Source organism: Salvia splendens, chromosome 6 (genome assembly GCF_004379255.2).
Source record: "Salvia splendens isolate huo1 chromosome 6, SspV2, whole genome shotgun sequence".
Classification (NCBI taxonomy): Eukaryota; Viridiplantae; Streptophyta; class Magnoliopsida; order Lamiales; family Lamiaceae; genus Salvia; species Salvia splendens.
Window position 1 is genome coordinate 17418491 of NC_056037.1, and position 19507 is coordinate 17437997.

The 19507-nt window shown below is 38.2% G+C and overlaps 1 protein-coding gene and 2 long non-coding RNA genes across 8 annotated transcripts; 2 read left to right on the forward strand and 1 right to left on the reverse strand.

Moving 5' to 3' along the window:
- Positions 1-234: 234 nt before the first annotated feature.
- LOC121807896 lies at positions 235-981 on the forward strand. Its single transcript, XR_006052069.1, has 3 exons — positions 235-282; positions 359-502; positions 933-981. It is a non-coding gene; the product is annotated as an uncharacterized LOC121807896 (long non-coding RNA).
- Positions 982-2258: 1277 nt separating this feature from the next.
- LOC121808895 (protein FAR1-RELATED SEQUENCE 5-like) lies at positions 2259-5118 on the reverse strand. The gene is made up of 5 exons (XM_042209456.1): positions 5094-5118; positions 3907-4651; positions 2948-3787; positions 2766-2833; positions 2259-2671 (listed from the first exon to the last, which is right to left on the reverse strand). The coding sequence occupies exons 1-5, from the start codon at positions 5116-5118 to the stop codon at positions 2259-2261; spliced, it is 2091 nt and encodes a 696-aa protein (XP_042065390.1).
- A 10356-nt stretch (positions 5119-15474) lies between these two features.
- Positions 15475-18327, forward strand: LOC121807894. 6 transcript variants are annotated; one of them, XR_006052066.1, is made up of 8 exons: positions 15475-15669; positions 15840-15957; positions 16328-16457; positions 16833-16883; positions 17114-17187; positions 17385-17761; positions 17939-18021; positions 18100-18327. It is a non-coding gene; the product is annotated as an uncharacterized LOC121807894 (long non-coding RNA). The 6 variants fall into 6 exon arrangements; XR_006052064.1 differs by having other exon boundaries at positions 15879-15957; XR_006052067.1 differs by having other exon boundaries at positions 15476-15669; positions 15907-15957.
- Positions 18328-19507: the final 1180 nt, after the last annotated feature.

Below are 19507 nucleotides of genomic sequence, written 5' to 3' on the forward strand. Positions count from 1 at the left end.
GTTATCGATGTTTGGGCTTCTTATCTGAATGGCGTGGGGGTGCATAAACCAACACAGAAGCCCAGAAGATTGTTTGTCACTACGGCTGCGACAGTGAGTGCACTGTTAATGTGATGTAATTTTTTGATTTTGTCTGCTGACAATACGTAACGATTGCAGACATACAATGTGGTTGAACGGAGCTCTAGTTGGGAAAAATCAGATGCCGAATTAACATTCTGCAATGAAATAGAAGGGCAATTCAACGGTGCTGGAACTTTTGACATTACACGTTATGATTTGGTACTTGTTCTCTTGATTAGCCTGAAGCAAACACAGTGAAAAATGAAAAACTCACAAATTGTATTGTCGTATGCAGATTTTTTTCCCTATATATTCACAGAGACATTACTATTTGGTGTGCTTCTCATTGAAGACTGGGGTTGCGGATGTTCTAGACCATGTTGTGCCCGAGAACGGTACTCCAGATCGGGCCAAATATGGGATTGACCTGGACCTGCTTGTAAGTTTACTATGACATTTAATTACATAGCACTGTTGAAGTACCGACTCTTGGATCCATAACATGACCTTTTTTGTTGAAATGTCATCACGCAATGTCAACCACCGAATTGGCAGATTGTCATCGCAAACTATATCAGATAAACACATTGCATCTTCTGTTTAGACATTTGTTTACATGTGTTGACATTGCATCTCCTAACATCTGCTTAACATCTGTTTACATGTGTTGACATTGATATGAATCCATCGCCTGCTGCAATGTGTTGACATATGTTTACACATTTGCTTACATCTGTTTCCGTTTGAATCTTTGTTTTGTCATTGGCTATTAACATTTGGATTGCATTGACATTTAAAAGTTTACACAATTCTTCAATGTGCCAAAGCTGACACAAATTATCTAACTTAACCCCTGCACTGTTTTACAGAGGGATTGTCTTGCTTTTTATCTCAAGTCAAAGGGATTCAACAAACTGGCTGAGCTCATAATCAAGGAGCGTAGCATCCGCTTGCTGGAATTGCCATGGAAAACAACTCAAGCCACTAATGATTCGGGGGTTTTCCTGATGCGCCACATGGAGACGTACTTGGGAAACCCGGCCAATTTAATGACAATGGGTCTTCAAGGAGTTAGTGTGAGGCTTCTGCAAGTTTTGAGGGGGAGATATTGCAAGGACATGCTCCTTGCACCGTTCAACGATTGCAGACACAGTTTCTCGTCTTACATTAGTCATTACATCAACGTGACTCCCAACTTCCGGACAGATTATGCGAGGCAAGTTAATGGAATGTTGAACATGGCGCCACTCAACGAACAATCCAACCAGCCAGCAAGGAAGAAAAGCAAGGCAACTTGAGTAGATTTGGAATTCCCTTGTTGCTGTTTTAATGATACTTGCTGTTTTGGCCTGTGGATGTTTTTTTTGTTTAGTTTAGCATTAAGAATAGCTTTCAGATAAGGAAACATGTACTCCAACGGTTTTGAGGTTTTGTTGGTATTGCAGCTTTTTTGTGTCTTGTTGCTTCGTATCTTTTTCAGCAGGTTTCATGTCGCATCGTGTTACTGCCTATATGAAGCCAATTCATTGAGGGATGTTGTATTTGGAATGATTTTTGTCAGTGTAAAGATGTGCAAATTGAAGCCGAGTTAACTATGGGGTGTTGACATCTGGAATGAATTGTGTCATTAGGATATACGAACCTCGTACCACACTTGTCAAAATATTATAAATCGGAAAGTAAAGCATCCAGGTTGAAATAAATCATCAAAAAATGAAAAGACGTCGTGATAGATCATCCAACATCCAGGTTTTCAGAAAACAAAAGGAAACTGCTAAACTGAGCTAAGTCAACTAGAGCCCTCTCAATTGGAAAGCAATGAAATCTATTTAGTTTTGAATCTATTTGGCTTTTGAAAAATGAATTCATTAGGACACAAACACTCACACATTACTCAATGATGGTAATGACATTGACTGTTGAAATTGAATTCATCAGAAAACAAAATAAAACTGATAAACTTAACTTAGTCAACTAACATTTGATACAACACCCACGATTAGAAGGAAGTGCGGTGACAATGTGATACTTAAACCTTGAGACCGAATAATTAGAACTAAAACCAAACAACGTACGCTCTCTTGAACTGACTTTCAATGCTGAAAACATGGCTTAAATTTAATTGCAATATTGTTATCAAAGATTAGGATTTAAAATAAAACCAGGTATCACATGAACAGCAAATCGACATTTTGCTACATATTTGACTTTCCTTTCTCCCTGCCACAATTCCTTGCATCGTGATGCCCCATTTCTCGACACTTTGCACATCGCCTCTTAGGTTTGTTCTGTAATATGATAGCCTTCTCTAAGGATGATTGAATTCTTTTTCCAGAAGTGCTGCCGGATCCCTTTGTACTCACTATATTAGGAGGGTGCACGGTAACAACATTCGGGCGAGCTAGCCCATACAGGTTCTCAATACTCTGTGCTTTACCCATTGAAGCCACGGAAGGTACTGTATCACCAAAGAGTCTATGACTTAATTCTTCCATTCCGTCGAATAATGCAAAAATGTCATCTGCATTGCTCTGCGCTCGTTGAAATAAATGAAAGTATAACGAATGTAGTTTCGTTGCTACAACACGTTTTGCATCGACTTGTGAATCTGCGTAAATCCAGCATCAGTATAGTGATACCATGTTGACATTACATATGAACGAAGCAATTGGGGAAAAATAAAAATGGCGTTGAAAACGAACCTGCAAATTTCGACAACTCCTCCCTCGGATCATTGTGCACTGATTCCAACAAAGGCGTCTTCAACCACCTTGTACCAATATATGCGGATGGTATTTCTTTCACGTCATGATTTTTGAACAACCAAAAAATGTGTGAACATAATATTCCACGACGCAAAAACAACTTGCAATCGCATTGGTACGATTCGGGGCTAACTTCATGACGGACGACACCTCTGTTTCTATGGCTGTCCATTATCGTGTATATCTCAGTGTTGTCCTCCAACTGAAAGTGAGACATTCTGCAACGACGATGAGCCTCGACGATCTCAGCTTGAACTTGAACAAAGATGCGATCTGTATACATAGCAGCTGCGTGTTTCTCGAATAAAAGCTCTGTTGACAAGATGGGGACTTTTGAAGCATCGGAGAAATCGAGCCTCTTAGTTATGTTACGCTGAGCATCCAACGCGCTATTGTAGTGCATCACAAAGTCAGCGAGATTAAAATGCGGGTTTGTGTACCTTTTGAAAAAACTGTTCTCGGACTCAGAGAATGAAGTTGTCTTCAACAACGACCCCATTGGGAAATCCCTAAAATAAGCCGGAATCCAATACTCTCGATGTGCGAACATGGTAGTGAACCAAGCTTCATTTTGTAAACCATATTGGTCCACAATAGTCAGCCAAGTTTCTTCAAATTCCTCTGGCTCCAACAATTCAGACCATATACAAGAGTCCAAATCCTTCTTCAACTCTTCGTTGGCAAGTATTCTTTTGGGAACCTTTTCAGGAAGCTTCATCATTATGTGCCACATGCACCAACGATGCCTGGTACTAGTTAGAACCCGTTCTATAGCAAGTTTCATGCCCCAATCCTGGTCGGTAATTATCAACTTAGGTGCGAACCCCATACAATCGACAAACTCACTTAGCAACCAACAAAATGAGTCAGCTCCCTCATTTGACACGAAACCGGCACCAAACGTAACAGGGCATCCGTGGTTGTCTTTTCCAGTGAATGGCCCAAACACCATGCAATACCTATTCAACAAGCATATCAATAAACGATCATTACCAAAGTGTGAAGAAGAACAATATATGTAGCCTTAATTGTGAGCCTAATAAAAAGATTAAATAAAATGCTAGACACGAGTTGTTACTTGTTTGTTGAGTAGGTAGTGTCAAATGACACGATGTCACCGAACATCTTGTAGTTCTTTCTCGACACAGCGTCACACCAAAAAAGGCTACTTAACTTTCCGTCAGTACCTTGTTGGAATTTGTAATGGAAACCATCACATGTGTTCTTCTTCGCCTCCATTTGATTTAAAATCATTTGGACGTCCGCGCCTTTCATCTCTTGCAATATGTCGCGCTTGCAATTCCGTATGTCAGTAACGGTGCAACCCACCGCATCGTACCCACCCAAGAACTCCTTCAATAAATTGAAAGTCCTTGTAGGTCCAATGTTGGCCTTTGCGCAGTCCTGCATGAATTTATAATGGATATCCCCAAGGTTGCGGTTGGATTTCATGTATCGGACGTGCTTTTTATCAACCATCTCGTGATTGTGTAGGTCTACGAAGTTGCTGACAACATAGCAAGGACTGCCAGGATCGGTCGAATACTTCAAAGTAAGTTTGGCATTGCAATTACACCTGCTAGAACGGCGTCTATGTTTGGTAGAACTCGCCTCTTCGTCGACATCCAACTTTTCACCTTGCCGGCTGCATACAATAGTCTGCCAGGTTTTTATGTCGTTCGAGTATTTGTGTCCGAATCTACGAGTATCAAAACGGCATTCGTTGGCGTATGCTTCATAAAATGAAATTCCTTCGTCCAAAGTTTCAAACACCTGTCCAATGTAAGGCTGCATGTCGGGCCTGCAACCTGGGATAAGTGCAGCTATAAACAAAAGAAATAAGTGTCAAAATGTCATCACGGCATGTCACTGCCCGAATTGGCAGATTGCTGGTTATTTATGTATCAGAGCATCATAATAAGCATAAAAAAGTAGACAAAATTGAACTATTTTCCACCAAAAAAACGTAACAGATTCAGTACAGCTTCAAATAAGGAGCGAGTATTGACCAAATTCTACATTTCAACAACATCTTGATCAACCATTTCGAAATATAACCTACTAGTTCAAGCACAAGAACTTCTACACTAGTTCATCAACCATTTCGAAATATAACCTACTACTCTACCTCGTCGATCAACGAACATAAAAACATCGAGCCTACTACTCAACCTAATTCATCAACGAACACAAAAACATCAACCATAACCGTAATTGGTTTCAACGTCATGAAACGCCTCTAGTTCAAATTATCATGAAAATTACCTTGAGCCTCGTCAAACAACTCCATTGCAAACCACACGTGGCCTTTGAGCTTACGCCGGACAAATATACTTCGTATAAGATCGCGGAAGAAGCTTTGTTAGATCAATTACAGTGGGATAAAGTTATGGCGGAATGAGAAAGAAACCTCGTATGCATTAAATCTTTGTTAAAAATGAAGCTAATGGAAGTTTTGGATGAATGGCGATAAATTAGGGGAACATTATTGACCACGTCGGTTATTAGGATCTACATAATTATGTTGACCAAGTTATGGAATAGTTGGAGAGAAATGTGGGTTTTTTGTAACAGCCGAATGATTCACATTCCATATACACCCTTAGTGACTTGATTTATGTTAATCGTTGACATTAACATAAGTATTTTATCATGAACCGTAGATTATATCTTATAATGGTGTAGGATTAGAGTTTGCATAGTTTGCATCTTAGGGAGTTTGCATTTGATCACACCTGCATCTTAGGGAGTTTGCATTATATCTTATAATGGTGTAGGATTAGAGTTTGCATAGTTTGCATCTTAGGGAGTTTGCATTTGATCACATTTGATCACATCTTATAATGGTGTAGGATTATATATATATATATATATATATATATATATATATTATTTCCACACTGCATCCATTTTTTAACTCTACTTGCTCAAATATTGCAGGGATTATGGGTTGGGTTAGCATGTGGTTTGGCAGCCCAAACGATGGGTCTTTTGGTGCTTTCCAAAGTCACAAAATGGACAAGAATAGAGTTATATCAAAATCCATCCCCCAACATTGTTCAACCCTAGGTATAATAAATCACACTGTAACCAATAAATCACACTGTATTCCAGTGCACTATTAGTTTATTCAAATAAATAAAATGAGTGGTATGCAAAAATCAACATATTGCTCAAATATATGCATCCCAATTGATTTTGTGGCAGCACATGATGAATTAATTACTACTTCTTCAGTTCCGTGGGATAAGTGGGACGAAGGAAGGGAGTACTATAGTATAAGATCCATGATTATTGAAATAAGGCGGTGATTTTTGTGTACCAAATCCAAATTAGTGTTACTCAACTAATTGAGTCAACTTATTCGAATCGGTGATTAATAATTTGAATCCTGTTTCACTAAAAGTTCGGTAACCAAAAATTAACTTGACAACACCCATAACTTAGTAGCTCGTGTGGAAACTAACCCTAAATTCTACTTTCTACTTCCTTTGTCCCATAAATATACATGCACTTTCCATTTTCGTCGGTCCTACAAAAACACATGCATTTCATTTTTAGAAAGTTATATTAATTAAATAATGTATGTCTCACTATCGACTAAAACTACTTTAACTACTATTTTCTTCCTCTCTTATTTTATCATACCATTCTCATCTTCTCTTTTACTTTACCAATTTTGTCTTAATTCTCGTGTCATACCGTCCATATTTTTGTGAGACTGAGGGAGTATTTTTCTTCATAATTTATTTCAAAATTTTTTTTAATGAAAAATTCTCCAGTGCTCGATGATGACACATGCATAATAGTGCACACACCTAAATTCCTTACCCGGCCCACCTTACTTTGTTAGCAACTTTTTTTAATCAAAATCAATCGTGTTCGATTGCGTGGTTATCTCATTCAGATCCTGTTGCAACCAGTTCCCACAGATATTATGAAATTAAACATCGTCTTATCTAATTTACGTTGTTATTCATGGATGGTATATACATCTCCTCCGAGGTCTTCATCATTTCTTTCATCGACGTAGCTGTATTCGTGTGACAAGCCACATCCTTGGACAACATCACCTGAATTGCACTAATAACTTTTATGTGTTCTCCAACTCCAACTCCAACTCCAAGGATTTGTTTATCTCTCTTTTCCTCGTTTATGTGTTCTTTGTAATGTGTGTGATTTGATGGGGTCACCATACTTGTATTTATAGGCAGAGAGAGACAAACCCTAATTGTAAAACATTAAAGCCCTTTCCATCAGAGTGGCTATTTAATTAAGACGTTTATTTTTGATCAATTCTTTTTGACCAAGTAATACCAAAATCATATTAAATATTTGAACATAATAATTTGATTTGATTTTGTTAGCCAATAAAATATCAAACCGTAATTATATATATGCGTCCATTTCTTCCCTTAATAATCAAAGGAATAAATTACTATTCCTTTTACTTAATGAGTATAATCAGACGTATACATATACTTATAATTATGTTAATATATTCTCCATTTTCCTTATTAGTATAGGAAAATATATTTAAGTCAAACTTAATGACTAATTAGGAAAAGTCCTACTTAAATCAATATATTGAATTGATAGCTAATTAATTAGGGAAAAATATGTCTTATACCAAATTAATGCATTATATTAAAAATCCAATTCTATTTAGGATTCTATCACATATCACATATGTGAGACATAAAACTTACATTCTCCCACTTGGCGAACATGTGGGACACAAAGTTTTCGATTCTCTTACTTGTCACACTTGACAGAGTCACAGTAAAATAGACATAATAAACATAAGGTGCGCATACTATTGGACTTTACAAATACTTTCATCATTGGTAAACATAAGTACTCCCTCCGTCCCATGTTACTTGCACTGTTGCTTTTCGGTTCGTCTCTAACTTCTTACAGTATTTATAGTTTAAGTTAGAATTAATGCATTTAATTAATATGTTAATTTAAGTTAAGAGCTCCTTTATTAAGTGATGTCTCATTACACTTAAAATTCTAATTTAATTACACTAAAAAATCAATCCCAAATTTACGGCCAAAAATAAAAAGTGCGAGTAACATGGGACGGAGGGAGTATTATATTAGTGACACTACTGATGTGAGTCATAGCGGGCGTATATCATTCAGTCGATATAGTTCCTTTCATGTACCACATCACCAATAACCGCACTAAAATAATCTATTAGTGACACAACACCCATAATTGTCTTATTTCAAAACCTCCTGCATTATTACTAAAAACGTATATATGCATATCAATAATAAGTTTATGCAGGAAAAATAGAAACAACTTTATTGAATTCAAAATATTCATAACTTAAGTGTCTGAACCTACATGAAACCATAAAGATTAGACGTTTCCATACCCAAGACCCATTCTGTTAACTTATTCCATAAATGTCTTAGGCGGTAACGCCTTAGTCAATGGATCAACAACCATACACTACAAAAAAACGTGCAATTTAGTGACAGATAATTCCGTCACTAAATCGTGAAATTTAGGCACTTAACTTATATAGTGACGGATTAAGTATTGACAGATCCGTCTATAAAAAGCTTGTTAGTAAAAAATATTAGTGACGGAAAAATCCGTCACTAAATTTACAAAGATGGAAATCAAAGATGGTTATAGTAGTAATTTCGTATTAGTGACGGAATTTTCTGTCACCAATTAGTGACGGTATTTTTCAGTCATTTATCTGTCACTAAATCTTAAAATTTCCGCTGCCGTCACTAATTCCATAATTAATTAGCATTTTTTTGTAGTGATAAGTTGTGTGCCTATATATTCTGTAGATATTCTTTGTTCCTGAACTCCATCTTTCATGACAAGAAACTTTAATTCCATGTGTTTAGCACCTATATACTGGAATACCTCCGGAGAATGTTTTAGAAGATGTGAATTAAAGATTTGAGATTTAGTTTTACCATTAATTGGATATTGGATGTTGTTGCTAAGTATGGAATGGGTTATTTGGACATGATAATTACCACTCTTTGCATTGCCCTTCACGGGCCTCTGCATTGTCCTTTGAGGACCTCTGTTTGCCCTCTGCGGACCTTCTGGTTTGTCCATCGGGACCTCTGTTATGCCTTAACCGGGCCTCTGGCTTGCTCTTCGGAGCCTCTGATAAGTTTTGCTCTGCGAAGCCTCTGTTTTGCCTATGTTAGGCCTCTGATCAGTAGTAACTGTAAGATGTTTTAAGACCGGGCACATTCACTACAAAAAAAAGTCTATATTAGTGGCGGAAACCGTCCGCAGTAGTACTGGCAGAATAGTGGCAGATAATCCGCTGGAGAATTTAGTAGCGGAATTCCCACGGATCAGTAGCGGATTTTAATTTGTGCATACTTGTGGCGGATCAATTCCGCCACTACAAATCATTTTTTCAATAAAATATACTGATATTATAAAATATAAATATGACTGGCGGAATTTCCGCCACAGCTTTAGTGGCAGATTATTTCCGCCACTGTTTCCCGCCGCCACTCCACCCTGCCGCCGTCGCCGCCGCTCCAGATCCGTCGCCCCCGCAAAATGCACCGTCACTGGAGGCGAATCAATCCCCTGCCCTCCCGAGACTCGGTAGCATAATCCGAAAGTCCCCTGCGGATCGGGAGACTTCTCGCCGTCGATTGCCTCCGCCAGCGTCGCCACCCCCTCGTAGATCTCATGCGGCACGAATGACAGCGTCATCCCCGAATCGATGATGATGTTCCCCTCCTCCACCGATCCCCCAAATTCAGCTTTCGAGGATGCAATTTCAGGAGAAAATCGGGTTTATAGGCTACTTTGCCTTTAAAATAACGTAAATGTACTCATTTGTTATGTCTTCCATAAATGGGAAAAACGCCACTTGCGTTGGCGTGTCTATAAGTGAAAACGGCACCCGTATTGGCGTTTTACAATTAAGAACCGTATGTATCATCGTATGTCATGTAAGTATAGGTGCGTTAAAAAACACCGACGGGGTTGGCGTGTTAACTAAAAAAATGCCACAGTCTGCGTGTTTATGCCTAAAAAACGCGCCTATGGAGTTGGCGTCTCCACCACAAAAACGCCACAGTCTGCGTGTTTGACTTGAACCAGATATCAGTCAGAATTCTCCCATAAGCGCGAACCCTAATCACTTTCCCTCCCCCAAATGCGAAAAACCCTCCCCAAGGCGAAAACTCGTTAAGGAAACCTTTGCTCGGGTCGACGCGGTGGTGGATTTGAGCGTGGAGATTTCGATTTTGGCTCATTCTTCCAAACATTAGTCTTCCTATTCGATTAGTATGTCTAATTTTTGACTAATTTTTCCAAGCATTAGTCTACCAATATTTGATGGATTGTTATGATAGTATATATTGTAGTGTAATTTATATAATTATTCGATGGATTATTATGGTATTATATATTGTAGTGTAATTAATAGAAATATTTTGACCAATTGTTATGGTAATATATGTTGTAGTATATCTAATTTTTTACCAATATTTGATAGATTGTTATGATAGTATATATTGTAGTGTACTTAATAGAAATAATTTTTTACCAATATTTATGTTTTACATTAATGCAGATAGTATGACGTGGTGTGTCAATTTATATTGGGGTGGAAAGATAATTCCCGGACCAGTTATTTCATATGATCCTCCTTTTGCAAAAGGATTCATTATGTTGGGTGAAAGTATTTCCTACGATAAGCTTGTGGAAACAATTTGTGAAAGGATGAGGATAAGCATATTTGAAAACAAAGTTCAAATAGTATGGAAACGTCATATATTCTATGTATTGATTACTTATTTGGACTTCTGTAGTATTCAATATGTTAGTTCTGTGGACTTGTGTATTGATTATTGTGTGGATTCTGAGTAGTATTCAATATGTTACCTATTGCATTGCAGGACATGGAAAATTTTAAAAATTGGAGAATGTGTCTGCCAAGAACGTCCAACTATAAAACGCCAACTGTGTTGGCGTTTCTACTAAAACACGCCAATTTAGTTGGCGTTTTTGTTAAACACGCCATCATAAATGGAAACGTCCAAGTATAAAACGCCAACTGTGTTGGCGTTTCTACAAAAACACGCCAATTTTGTTGGCGTTTTTAAAACACGCCAACCGGAAGGGCGAGTCAATACAGAATGGTGTTTTTCGTGGCTAAAATCTCGAACGGAAACCTCCAAGTATAAAACGCCAACACAGTTGGCGTTTTACCTTAAACACGCCAACAACATTGGCGTTTTTTATAAAACGCCAACCCGGTTGGCGTTTTTAAAACACGCCAACCGGAAGGGCGAATCAATACAGAAAAGTATAAAACGCCAACTGTGTTGGCGTTTTTCCAAAAACACGCCAACAGAATTGGCGTTTTTCATAAAACGCCAAAGCGGTTGGCGTTTTTAAAACACGTCAACCGGAAGGGCGAGTCAATACAGAATAGGTGTTTTCCGTGGCTAAAACCTCGAACGGAAATGTCCAAGTATAAAACGCCAACTTTGTTGGCGTTTTTACAGAAACACGCTAATTTTGTTGGCGTTTTTGCGCATAATGTTTCCACTCATTATTTTAAATATGCTCCACTCAAAAGACAAACAAAAGTTTAAACATAAGAAATGTTCAATTCAATAAACAAGCAAAAATAGTTGTTGAAAAGTTACAATGTTCAACTCAATAAACAAGCAAAACTATAAACATTACAACGTTCAACTTAATACATAAACAAAAATAGTCCGTGAAACGTTCACCCGTCTCGCCTTTTCCGCATAAACAGACCACGGATTCCCTTCCCGATTCTGGAGGTAGGGATTCTAGACGGAGGAGTATCTTGAACTACGACATTCTCTAAGTCAACACCAAAAACGTCGTCTCTCACAGAAGACCGTGGTGGAGATTGGTGGACATCACTGAGACCGATATCTTCACCTGTACCACCAGTGTGGCTGACAAAGTGACGACCTTGAACAACAGATCTTGGTGGAGGTGGAGCCATAAAATCGCCATCGGAATCATCAACTAACTGAGTATCCATCCTTGCAGATGACGACTCTCCACCAGCGTTCTTCTTTCCACGCCGCTTCCCTTTTTGCCGCACGGGCATGTCAATGTCCAGCTCAGAGTGCTGGGAAGGACGGTAGTCCACCGTCTCAGCTTCCCCAGATATCTGGAGGCCATCTTCAACCATCCTCGAAATGGTGAACAAATCCAGCCGTCCTGTCATGTCTTGCTCCCTAAGAAAGTGTTGTATTTTGTGAAGCGTCTCCACCTACAATTCTCAATGTTAATTACATTTCAACATATGAATTTAAATAATGATTAGTTGTTTCAATTTACTGCATAGTTATGAGAGGACGTCGTTTCATGGAAGCCCTCCTGAGCATGCACGCCAAGTTTTGTTAGGTACACAACGGTTATCCGGCGAAACCAATCCAAGTACTCATCAGTTGCAATAGGCTCCATCGAGTACTCCGAATCAGTCCACACCATGTTGTGCCTATATCCCAATTCTGTATATGAGCGGTGTGCCACTCAACCCAATTCCGGCCAACTTTGCCTCGTCGATCCTGTTTCGCAAAATCAGTTCCGTGGAACCGGTCGACAAGCGGGATATACGGTTGGACAATCCCAAATTGTCGCAACACTCGTTGTGGCAAGTGTGGTTCAACCATATTCAAGCAAATAAGTGTTGTGATCGACTTCCATATAGGACAACCGGCAACACAAACATCCGGCAGAGTTCGCATGACATACGGCCTCCAAATAAACTAAATATGAAACAAATTTAGTCAAAACAAGTTCAATCAAAACAGCAAACAAACAACAATTTAGGTTACGTAAATTACTTGGTTGGCGTGCATTCTAGAGAATTGATCTCTGAAAGTTTCAATGCAATGTCTGGGTGCTTTCACATAAGAGGACGGACCATTCCATCTATAAAAATTAAATTATGAGCGAATAACACGAAAATTAATAAAAATAATGCTTAAAAACAAATATTTAGTGAACAACTTACGCGATTGCACATGGTACGTAGTCTATGGGCACAAGATTTAGCATCGTCGGTCTAATAATTGGGATTCTCTCCCAAGCCCACAACTGTAACAAAGTAAGAGCTCCCCCGACATCGGACCTCTTTGCAAGTGCAGCTTCACAAAGATTGTGGTATAAGCAGGCAAGAGTCGCACCACCCCAGCTATAGCTAGCACTACGTCCTACATCCATGAAAAATTAAAGGTAGAAGAATGGAATTTTATTACCGGAGGCGTTCGGGATCAACAGACCACCAAGTAATAGCAAACAATAAACACGGGCGCGTTGAACGTATATGTACTGGTCGTGGTCATCATTCAACTCAACCCTCAGTTGTTTTGATAAGCTCGTCTGCTTCCAAACCAATTCTTTCAGCTCAACAGTATCTGGTACAAATCCAAGAAAATCCAGACACGCCTGCGTCCAATAGCCGGCATCCTTACTGGGGATATAACCCGTCACAGCTTCCCCGTCAACTTTGAGGCCCCATAAGACCTCCACGTGTTCCAAAGTCATTGTCGCTTCACCGACTGAAAAGTGAAACGTGTGAGTCTCTGGCCTCCATCGTTCAATCAATGCGGTGATAAGATAGTGGTCAATGTCTTTCGGTTGACCACACCTCAACATCCCTCCAAACCCCATCTCGTCAATTACTGCCAAAACACGAGGATGCATGGGAACATCCCAAATGATTCCTTCGTACCTTCTGCAGCGTACATCTTCTGATGACACTCCTGCCCATATGTTATTAGAGACGTGTTGTCTCTGCAGATATAATACGGAGGGGTCCTGCCCATAAGAGTCTTCGGCGAGCACTTGAAGATGATGCCATAGTTCACCTACACAACATTCACAATTCAAAACATTAACAATTTTAACTTCAACAATTTTAACTAAACAACATACATCAATTCACCTACGTCAATTCATCAATTAACTAAACAACATACATCAATTCACATACGTCAATTCATCAATTAACTAAACAACATACATCAATTTAACTATATCAATTTAACTACAAAACATTAACAATTGTAACTAAACAACATACATCAATCTAAACAATTTCAATAATTTATACCCTAACTAAACACCAACATCTCAACTATTAATCCACAATAATATCCAAGCCCTCTAGCTCAAGTGGTTAAGGAGAGAGACAAGGATACCGCGTCATCCTAGAGGTCACGTGTTCAACCCCTGGGAGGCCCATCTTGGGATTAATTTCCCTTGGGCTGACAGTCAATAAGCCGTGTACTAGTTCTGGGGTCGGCAGGTTGACTAGTTGGTACCCAACCTTGGGGGTGACAGTTGACTATGCCGTGTACCAGTTCTGGGGTCGGAAAGTTGACTCGTTTGCTCCCAAGGGGACAACAGAGTGCAGCTCGGTGGTAAGACGCTTCACCTCCGACCGTTAGGCCGGGGGTCCGAGTCACTTCGGGGGTAGGTGGGGAACCACCGTCGATCCTCCTTTTAAATAAAAAAAAACTATTAATCCACAATAATGCTATTCAAACAAGCCAATATGCTTAATAATAATTAACCAATTCAAACTGAACAATATACATCAATACCTTGGGGGTGACAGTTGACTATGCCGTGTACTAGTTCTGGGGTCGGAAAGTTGACTCGTTTGCTCCCAAGGGGACAACGAAGTGCAGCTCGGTGGTAAGACGATTCACCTCCGACCGTTAGGCCGGGGGTCCGAGTCACTTCGGGGGTAGGTGGGGAACCACCGTCGATCCTCCTTTTAAATAAAAAAAAACTATTAATCCACAATAATGCTATTCAAACAAGCCGATATGCTTAATAATAATTAACCAATTCAAACTAAACAATATACATCAATAATTTGTCACTAGGGTTTAGGTTTATAAGCCAAATAAAATCCAAATAAACCAAAACCCACATAAACCAGATCAATTTGCCCACTTTTTAAGCTATTACAACCCTAGGGTTTAGGTTTATAATCAAATTTATACTCTAGCTAAACAACAATATCTCAACTATCTCAACAATACACAAATTCACTTACACCCAAACAATGCAACATCAATTTCAACTCAATTCACAACCCATTACAAACTCTAGCTAACTATCCAACAATTACTCTAATAATGTAAAAGATAAGCATACTAACCAAAAAAAAATATACGAATTTGGGGAAAACTACCACCGATTGATGAATGGAGGGCGAAATCGCGATAAGAGGCGCTGCTTTGGATGAGTTTTTCGCGAAGTGTGTGGTGTGCGTTTTTTCGCGATCTGGATGAGGCTGTTATATCATTCTGTGTAAACACGCCACTCGTGTTGGTGTTTTTCTATTATAACACGCCAACCGTGATGGCGTCTTTACCTAAAGACGCAATTCCCTTCGGTGTTTCTAATTTCCTAAACACGCCAATTCTTAAGGCGTTTTTTAATAAAAAACGCCAACCCAGTTGGCGTGTTTTATTTAAACTGTATTTGGAGAAAATACAAGTAAAATACGAGGACATTATAAAATGCCAACTATGCTGGCGTCTTTACTTATTGACTAGCCAACGCAAGTGGCGTTTTTCCCATATATGGAATAGATAACAAAATGAGTACATTATTTTAAAGGCAAAGTAACCTATAAACCCGATTTTCTCCAATTTCAGTCCTCTTCGCCGGACGCTGATTGCTTCCAATCTTAAATAGTAGTAGGTAGCCGGAGATTTCTTCACCAGCAGAGTCGAAACGACGTCGGATCGGGTCACAACCGCGTCACTGCCGAAGCTGATTTTGCTCGAGGCATTAGCGTTGTGCAGCGTCACTTAGGTCTCAGTCTTCTTCTTTCTTCTTTCAATTTGTCGATTCTGTGTTTGTCGTATCCAACTGATATGTTCATAGGATTGTGGTGACCTAATTTAGGTTAAATTGAGTCTCTTCCTCATGATGCTTTTGTGTGTAAACCTAACGAAAACGTTTTCTGCTTCCAAAATTTTCAGCCTGCCCTATATCTAACTATTTCTGCTACATTCACATAGCTAAAAACTTTTCACAATCTGCATTCAGTTGAAGACACCGTGGAATTGTGAGAGATTTAAGATTCATCTTCCTAATCAGGTGAGTTTTTAATTTAAGAATTGGAGTCATTTTTGAATTCTAGTTCAGATTTGATTAGCATTTCTTAGGTTAATTTGGTGCTGATTGTTAAGCTGATAAACAAATAACCAATTAGGGCTCTCTCTTAGAATTAACAAACAATGATTAGGAATAATCTAGTCTATTGCAGTTTGATGTATGTGTGCCGACATTCATTGCCTTGATAGTTCGAATATTGGGGTGATCACGACTCTATAAAACATAAAGTTATGTAGCTACTGAAATTTTAATGAATTTATTCTTTTCTATGGTTATACTATGAAAAGACCAGTCATGCCATTTTTTTTCATTCTACTAGTAAATAGTAGCATATAAGTGTGTTTTGATGCAGTGACATAAATAGAGCACAACACGGTCTATGGATTTATGCTGGACAGAACTTGGTTGCACACTATATTTGCCATACAGCTTTCTCTCACACTCTGGATCTTGAACAAGACTTTTGGGATTTCCTAATTTTGGTATATACATAATCTTGTTTAGAAGATACATATCAAATGGTGATAGTCGAGGTTCAGTTTTGGTGATTATACTGATATCTGTAACAATTACCTAATCAATAATTTCTGCAGTGGTGGTAGTAGTAGGCGTTTGAGATATATTATGCTTGACAAATTTATGCATCAATATGCGATTGAAGAAATGTAATGATGATGTTCACAAGCTTGAGGGCAATATGTAGTGTTCCTATGTTTTTTGCTTAAAAGTGCACTAGGCAGATGTTAGTACATTATTATTTTTTCAAGGATTTTGTCCAATATTCCATGCTATTTACTGCTAAGTAGTGGCAAGCTTCCCTATGTTGAAATTGCTGACTTCTGCTACACTATGATTAGGATACAGAAGGTTTATACAACATGATGAGGAAAGCAATTGCTGAGAGTGAGGTAATTAATAGTGTATTGTTTTTCCATAACTGTGAACTTATTCACCTTGATGGTAGTTGAGAGTCAGGCCCATTGTTGCTTAATAAGTAGAAAAAATTGATATTATGTGTGGTGTAGATGAACATGGCAATCTTAAGTCTCCAAGAAGAAAGTAACCTAGTGTAATATATATTCTAGAAGGTGTCTGGAAACTAAAATGATATTTTAAATCCCTTTTATTTGGCGTACAGACAGGTACAGCACGACAATGTTGTACGTTTCGTTGGTGCTAGCACAAAGTTGCCACATTTATGCATAGTGACAGGTAATGTGCTTTCAAGAAGAGTACTAGCTAGCTTCGTTAGATATTTCTGTTTCTATAACCATGACAATATTGTACATTTCGTTGGGATTCTCATAATGATGGCATCAAAATAAACATGATTAGTTACTGATTTTTTTTTCAAATACTGTAGTGTGTTGTGTAATATCCTAAGATTTATTTTTGTTACTCATTTATAGAGTACATGCCCAGAGGGAGCCTCTACGACTATTTGCATAAGAATCATCCCTCGTTGAAGCTTCCACAGTTGTTGAAGTTCGCAATTGATGTCTGCAAAGGAATGGAATACCTACATTAGAAGGATGTTATTCACAGGGATCTGAAAACTGCAAATTTGCTTATGGATTCTTCCAGTGTGAATTATACATAAGAATTTAAATTTTCTGCTATGATAGATAGGCTTTTGGTTCCTTTTATCTAATGTTACGATTTGTTGATCTGTGCGATAATTTGTTTCAAGGTTGTTAAAGTGGCAGATTTTGGAGTTACTCCGTTCCAGAACAATGGCGGGGTTATGATTGCAGAAACCGGAACATACCGATGGATGTCACCTGAGGTAGATCCCTGTCCAATTCCCTATACGTTATTTTCCTTAGAGACGATTTATATATTCAGCAGTGGATATATGCCATGCGGCTTGTTTTCTTTAGTTTTTTGTTTTTTTAATTTTGTGAATCCATTGGTTATCATAATACTATAAATTGTGTTTTTATGTCTTAATTCTGCAACCTAGGCTCGCTCTATCTGATGAGCACTGGATTTAACTGGAAGGTGACACCCGAAGACGTCAACGATCGATACTTTGAAGAATTTAGAGTAAGTATTGTAAATACATAGAAGGTGGATTTTAGGTGAAGTTGTTTTAATGATAATGTATATGTGTGTGGCTTCAAGAGGTGGCTCAAAGATGAACATATTTGGAAAGGAAAGAGACGAAGTTCATGAGACTAGGAAGGAACAAGATTGTAGATGATAAATTTGCCAAAAACGATCCCACCACTATTTTGCAGACTGAGAAGCTACATGCTCATCTATTTTGTTATTAACTAAGTTTTAGAATTTGCACTGATGTTCAATATTATTAAACGTTGATGTTTTGAGTAATATATGAGTATTTTGGTACATCTATTGTTATTTTTACTATGAATCCATTGATTTGTTGAAAAATTATCTTAATAGGGTGGATAAATAACAAAATAAATATAATCAAAAGCTATACAAAATTTTAGTGGCGGATGGATTCTGCCTCTAAATAGCATTATATGTAGTGGCGGAATTAGTTCCGCCACTAATAATGGCGCCCCCAAGTTCCACCACTAATAATGGCGCCCCCAAATCCGCCACTATTTTAAATTTTTAGTGGCGGAATTGCTCTGGCGGACTATTTTCCGTGGCTTAGTCCGCCACTACATTCCTGTGGCAGAAAATTTTCCGCCACTGATATTTTAGCGGCGATTATATTGCCGCGGCTCTGTTCCGCCACTAACTCCTTTAGCGGCGGAAAAATCGCTATTTATCCGCCACTAAATAGCGATTTTTTTGTAGGGATTACCGAGCTATTGAGGTTATTTCGTTGGTATTATAGCTCTTGATATTTTGTTGAGGAGATGTTTATGATTATATATGCTGCTTGATTTATTGGGGTATTACAAGTAATAAGAAATACTAATGATGTTTCAAGATGGATTGAATACATACTACTACTAATTTTGGTTGTGAATTGTGAATTGTGAATTGTGAATTGTGAATTGTGAATTGGTGATAATATTGAAATGTGTACAGGTTGTCATAATTTGGAGGCTGGCCTTACTAGTCCTTGCCTCTACGTCAGCCCTACGCCGTACTAGTCACTGTTCAAGTCTCGTTTTGGGTACATATCTGTGGCATGCCTAAGATAAATTCTATATTTTGGATTCCGCTGCGTTGTAAATATGCTACAGAACATGTTTCTTTTGCTGACATTGGAATACACGTCTATATATATAAATTACATATTATATAATGTTATTAGTTGGTTTGCGAAAATGAAATTCTTTTATTTAGCATATTTTTTATATCGGGATTTGTGACACCTTCGATTCGGTCCGTCGACGACCGGGTTATGGGTGTTACAACAAGTGCCAAAATAATTATAAGTGACTCTTTATTTGATACTAGTGTTACCACCCGTGCTATGCACGGGCCAAATAATTTTTTAAAAATAAGAAAAATATAACGAAAGTATATAGAAAAAATATATAAATTATTGCAAATCAAGAATAGAAACTATTTAAAGTTTGTATTCATAAAATTATAAAGATTT